The following is a 6,465-nucleotide window of genomic DNA, read 5'->3' as shown; positions in this document are numbered from 1 at the left end:
TGGTCGAGGGTCATATCTCTTGAAGTCCTTCAACCAATTTGCCCCTCTGGTAGGTTGCAGAGGGTTAGCCGAGACATTTGCCTGAGCATTGGCCTGTTGATTGGCTTGTTGAGTGACTATTAAGGTGTGGATTAGGGCTTGGAGTGAATCCCACATCAACCTAGTAGTAGCGTCATTCCAGCTGGGGGCATAGCCTCAGGTGTGGCTTGCGGTGGTGGTGGTGCTGCTGCTTGTGGTGGCAACACAAAGGGTTGGGGCGCAACTGGCAGCGACATAGCTGCGTTTGACCTAGTCTCTGATCCTTCTAGAGGTAGGCTCTCTTCAACCTAACGGTCCGGTGTGGCTATTTTTAAAATAGTGAGTGATAGAAGGAAACATGACAATATTTCATATGGTCTTGATCATTGGTTCATAATTTGAGATCCATATAGAGTCTCGTAGAAATTTTTTTGATCATCTCCCTATAGAAGTTATTTGCATGGGTCAACATCAAGATGAACTTATAAAAAAGATAGATTATTTTCAATTCTCGACCTACCGTACAATAATACTTATAGATTATATCCTTGACCAAATGAATGGTTACTCAAACAACGGTAGGAACAAAAACTATTCTAGTATAATATTTCATTGAGATTTTCTTTATTGAGCAAGAACACTTAACCTACCTATGACTGCTATAATGTAAAAGAAAATTTATTGGGTTTCGAATTTTGTCAAAGTTGTTGGACTATTATGGTAGAATTGGTGGAATAATTTATGTCTTTTCTAATGTTTTTATTATCCTTTAATCTCAATACAAACACTTAAAATCAAAATAAGGTTGGTCTATGCTAAACAACTAGAAGGTTCAACCACACCAGAAGCAATTCCATCGGCATTTTTACATGAAGCTTGAGCGATTTGATTCTCGTAAGTTAACTTTATGTCTTTCAAACTTAATCTAGTGCAATGATTTATTGGGCTACAATCAAAATTGATTGCTATTTCAGTGGCTGAAGTTCCTTTGATGTCTTCGTATGTTACGTCGCTAACTTTAACTCCAGAAGCCTGTTGACATAAAGAAGAATAATCAAAATATGCTATGAAAATTGATAAACAAGAACATTTTTACCTTGTAAATTTGTTTTACTTAGCCTAAAATTTTTAATTTCATGAAACATCAGGAAAACTATATTACCCGAAATATTATGAGTAAATTAAAAATTAAAAGCATAAAAGCTTATGATCAAATATCACACTGTTTTAAGATATGCAAGGGTAACCAACAAAGATAAAAGAAATCAATTACTTCTAAAATTTAAAATTTTAGTTCTATTTATAAAATTTAAATTAATATAATTTGTAACAAAATTAACATTTATGAGATTAATTAGGAAATATACCTGACCAGGACAATTTTTGTGATGTGGACAGTAATTTTCATCAATTATTATTGGGTTTTTCACATTATCCATAATAATACGTTGAAAATGAACTTTTGTAGCGAATCCATTGCTTGGTCTTCCCCAAGACTTAATCCTTACTCCATTCTGAGTCCTCGTTGAAAATGAACTTTTGTAGCGAATCCATTGCTTGGTCTTCCCCAAGACTTAATCCTTACTCCATTCTGAGTCCCCGTGAAAGTAGATGATATCACTGTAACATTATGCACTCCATCCTCCTCAGTTCTCTTCCCCAAACTCCCAATGCTACAAACACGATCAAACAAAATACAAAATTTTCAAACTATGCATATTTAACTAATTTAAAATATGTTTATCATCATCTATTTTTAGCTACCTGATTCCATGTCCAGGTCCACATGTAATATTTTCCATCCACAAGTTGGAAGTCCCTGGACCGATTGAGATGCAGTCGTCACCAGTGCCGATGTTCGAGTTGAGGATGGTCACATTTGATGATTGTTGCACATGGATGCCATCAGTGTTTGGACTATCGCCTGCAGACGAGACACTCACTCCAGTCATATGCACGTTTTGGCACCCATCCACTACAATGTTGAACATTTGACTGTTAATTGAAGATAAACCCCAGATATTTACATTTTTTGTATCGTTGATTTGAAGACTCTGTCGATTCAAAATAATCAAACACAAGAATTAGTGAAAATTTAAATTAATATAGTAACTAATCGATTCGATTTTCTTTTAAATTTTAGATAAAGAAAAAAAGTTCAAATTTTGTTCTCTATCTAGTCAACTCAAATTTTCCTTACCCGGGCTCCATTGGGGCAACTCTTCCCTGAGCGTTTACAATCCCATAAGGCAGTTCCTTGCCCATCAATAACACCGCCAACAATGGAAAGCCCATTTATGTGATTAAACTCAAGCCAAAATTTAGTTCTAGCTAGAACTTGAATGTTCGAGGAAGCCACAAGAGTTCCATCAATGAGAAGAGTAATAGCATTGTTTTTACAAGGTCCATTAAAGCTCACACTTCGAACATAGAATATTCCCTTGGGAACGTAAATAGTGGTAGGTTTAGATGAGTCACAGGCCTTAGCCCATGCTGTTTGAAGCACAGATGAGACATCGATCTTTCCGTCGGACTTGGCTCCTAGACTAACAATATTGAATGTGAATCCAACCGCCAAAGCATGGTTAAAAAACAAAAGTAAAAGAGAAAGAAAAACATGTAAGGATCTAAGAAGAGCCATCAAAAAAAAAATGATAAAGTATTTGTAAAGCGCCTTAGACAGAAAATGGAAGTAAGTGATGAGAAAATGAAAGAGTTTGTGGAATGATATTTATAGATGAATGCTTACCTTTCAACTCTCAACTATTTTTAATCTAAATGTATTTAAGTATATAATACACTAATTGTTATTTTAATTTTAATGATGGATGGTTGAATTTTTAATTAATTAAAAAAGATGGGAATATTTGAAGGAAAAAATCTAAATTTTTCCAACAGACTCTTTAATTTTATTAGTTTTGGTCAATTAAATACAATGTAACAATATCTATATCTGTTTCATTTGCCTTTATTGAGTTGCCTTCTTTGTGTTACTATAATAACTTTCCAACGTCTTACTATAATAAGATTAATAATTTCTTATTACTTTTAGTATTTATCTTTTTAGTATCAATTTTCTATTATAATAAAAATAACAAAATATTCTATAAGATAGTATCGAAAAAATACTATCATATATTTTTCGGTCTTTTTTAACATGCTGTAGATAGTGATGTAATAGAAAGTTGGTGTCTTTTAATGTGCAAAGATGTCACACAAAAAATGAGGCAAAATTGTGTGTTATATTTGTAACTATCCAATAAATTTACAAATGTATCACATAAAGAAATAATTTACAAAGTCTTAAAGTCTGTAACTAGATGCCATATATCTATCAGCAAAATTATTTATCATTAACAATTTTTTTTTACAACTCTTGAGGTAGATAAGGGTAGCGAATTGACAACTTTCATCATTTTTGTGTTTTATACTAGATAATATTTTAGTGTTTTTCTTCGGTCTCTGTCATGAAGGTTTGCATAGCTCTAGAGTCGACCATTGTGCTCTTGGTCGATCTATGGTTATCCTAGTCCTCAATGTACATAAGATCTCGTTCTATTTACTCTTTTCTCTCTCCCACTCTCTTTTAGAAAGCAAATAGGTACTTCAAGGCCTCCAATGTAGGGTTTTCGACGTTTTGGCTTGGAAGGCATGAAGATCCACCCTTTGACTGTAGTTGTTCTGGTTGTGAAGTCTTTGTCATGGATTTCTGTCTCTTTTTAAGGATACATAATCTCCTCCTCCTCCTCCTCCTCCTCGTGCTTCAAGTCTAACACCTCCCTTGTTGGAATTTATGCCCTAAATTGTTATAATTAATTATTTAATAATTCTTTTCTTTATAATTTACTTGGAAAATCCAAAGTGACACCACTCGAAATCTAGGTTCGAAACTAAAAAGACAAAAGTGAAAACAAATAAAAATAAAATAAGTAAATGCGGTAAAATTAAAATCAAATTAAGTTAAACCGTAACCCAATAAAATACAATTACAATAAGACACTTTTTAAATTTATTACAAAGGAGACAAAGGATTTTTGATAAAAAAAAAAAGAAATATAAAATACGGAAAAGGTTCCTGGGAGAGAAACTGAGGAATTTAAGGATAAGGGTCTGAAACAAGTCACTTGTATATCCCTAAACAAGTCATTTGAGGAACTTAAAGCCTTTGGAAAAGATTGAAAAAGTGACCAACTACCAAAATGCACCTCAACTTCAAGATAATTAAGAAAATGCCACAAATAAAATGGAAGTCGGTAGCTCACTAATCGGAGAGGATATTTCTAATGAGTTATTAAGAAAATTTAATCTCTAAATCACCACGATTCTGGAGGTTTCAACATCGGTTTAAACATCCCCTATAAAGTTTGAAGTTGTGGCACTAGTATGCAATAAGAATCGAGTTGAATCGAGCTCTCAATCTCAAGTAATAAGCGTTTAGATTTTTGGTCTTCTACTCTCAGATTTCTTTCAAATTTGAGAGTAATTGTCCACCATTTCTATTCAAACTTGTTCAAAAAGTTTCTAAACTTGGTTACCCACTAGTTCTATGAAGGAATCAAGCGCGGAAAGAGCCTATAATCTATTCCCCCAATAGAGGCCGCCATTAAAGAAGAAAATATAAAACTTAAAAATCCAATCCGAGGCTACATGTGGATTCATCAAGCAAGACCAATCCCATTCGTTTTCTGCACCTCCAAGGAGTAATTCCATAGACGACCACAAAGAGAAATAATCCAAATAACGTTTCTCATTGAGGGAAATTAGATTCGGGTAGAATTTGGGGGTAAGTATCGAATTTTCTCTTACCATCCATTTCTCTTCAAATTAAGTATTCCCTAAGCTTCAAAGGAATGAGTTTAGTAACTTTGATGAAGAAATCGAGAGCTAAAACATCCCAGGACGAGCTATCCAATAAAAGGAAGTTCTACTTTTTTGGCTGAGTTGCAGACTCAGGACGATTTCTAAAAATTAATGTCCCACGCTCAAAGATGTTCCTCCAAACCAATTCCTTGAGCTTGAGGTAGGGATAAGGAAGAGTTTCTATGAAGAAGTCGGACCCTAACAACCCTTAGAATCGACTACCAAATAAGAAATCCAATGATTTGAACTCCGGTGAGAAATCATATTTTTGACTTCATGACGAACTTTGGAGGCAAATATTTTAGGCTATGATGCACGAAAAGGTATGAAATGAATCCCTAGCTCGTCCTTGTAACACCATCCTTAAGTTTCACAAAGAAATTAAGGAAAGAAACGTTGTGAATCGAGCTGGGGAATCGAAGAAACAAGTGATGACGAGGTTGGTCACACACATCGTCATCCTATCTAGAGGAAGAAAACAATGATGTGGCTTGTTCAAAGACCAAATCGTGACCTTCCCTCGATCTTTCTTAATTTTAACCCTCTTCTACACTAGTTCTCATGAAATATTTTATGGTTCCAAAATTCAGGCACAATAAGGAATTTGTGGAAGAAAACTTGAGGTGATTCGAATACGAGAAGCTCGAGAACGGAGGTCGTGAATGTCAATGACGAGATAAGTAGCCATCTTAGACTATTCTTAGGAAATACTTGTAGGAATCGCTTGGATCTCAGTATAAACCTTAAACCAAATATGAAAGAAAAACACCAAGAACCGAGAGTTAAGGCCTTGAACTGATCAAATTGCTTGGGATGTATGTAACATTAAAATAACCTACTAAATGAACTCTGCTACCTATGAATTTTTAATACTGAGAATATTATGGTGTGTTAAGATTATAGAGGAAATTTGGAGAAGGATAAGAAGCTAAACCAAGTAACGATGTAAAATGATCATAATGCTCCTAAGGTAATTTACTTTGGTTCATGAAATAGACAACCTCCAAATGCTATGAAACTTTGTACTAACCTTATTTTATATTTTTTGATGATGTTGTGATGTTTGAAAGCCATTGGAATACATTAAGTAGCTAAACTAAGAATTATGGGTAAAATGACCAAAATGCTCCTCAGACTCCTTATGATATTTTAAGATTTAGATATGCTCCAAATGACTTGCTACTTCATAAGTCCTAATCCTAAAAACATGAAGGTATGTTCAAAATTTTAAGTTGATTAGAGTAAGTTTGGAACGTAAACCAAGTTAGGACCCAAGAAACACCTAAAGAAAACATATCAAGACTCAAGACTCTTCTAGAACCCTCTAAAGAATTTATTAAGACTCTATTACTTGCTAGAATAACTCCTGTCTTTTACTATGATGGATTCATAAGCTAAAGAATGCAAGATACAATTATGCCTCAAGAATAATAAGAAATACGTAAAAAAATGTTTATGATCGTGAACCCAAAGAAAGTGTCACAAAAACTCTACAACTACCAAGATAAGGTATCATACTCCATGCCCTAAAGTTTTTATGATATGAAAGAAGGCTAGGTATTAAATATCCTGATCATGTCCAATGTA

At 34.0% G+C, this 6,465-nt stretch overlaps 1 protein-coding gene across 1 annotated transcript; it reads right to left on the bottom strand.

Annotated features, from left to right (window-relative positions):
• Positions 1–828: 828 nt before the first annotated feature.
• LOC111472461 (polygalacturonase-like) lies at positions 829–2,659 on the bottom strand. Its single transcript, XM_023118100.1, has 5 exons — positions 2,219–2,659; positions 1,783–2,072; positions 1,604–1,691; positions 1,386–1,532; positions 829–1,050 (listed from the first exon to the last, which is right to left on the bottom strand). The coding sequence occupies exons 1-5, from the start codon at positions 2,657–2,659 to the stop codon at positions 829–831; spliced, it is 1,188 nt and encodes a 395-aa protein (XP_022973868.1).
• Between the last annotated feature and the right edge of the window lie 3,806 nt (positions 2,660–6,465).

Source organism: Cucurbita maxima, unplaced genomic scaffold, assembly GCF_002738345.1.
Source record: "Cucurbita maxima cultivar Rimu unplaced genomic scaffold, Cmax_1.0 Cma_Scf00073, whole genome shotgun sequence".
Taxonomy (NCBI): domain Eukaryota; kingdom Viridiplantae; phylum Streptophyta; class Magnoliopsida; order Cucurbitales; family Cucurbitaceae; genus Cucurbita; species Cucurbita maxima.
This window is presented reverse-complemented; position numbering and strand designations above follow the sequence as displayed.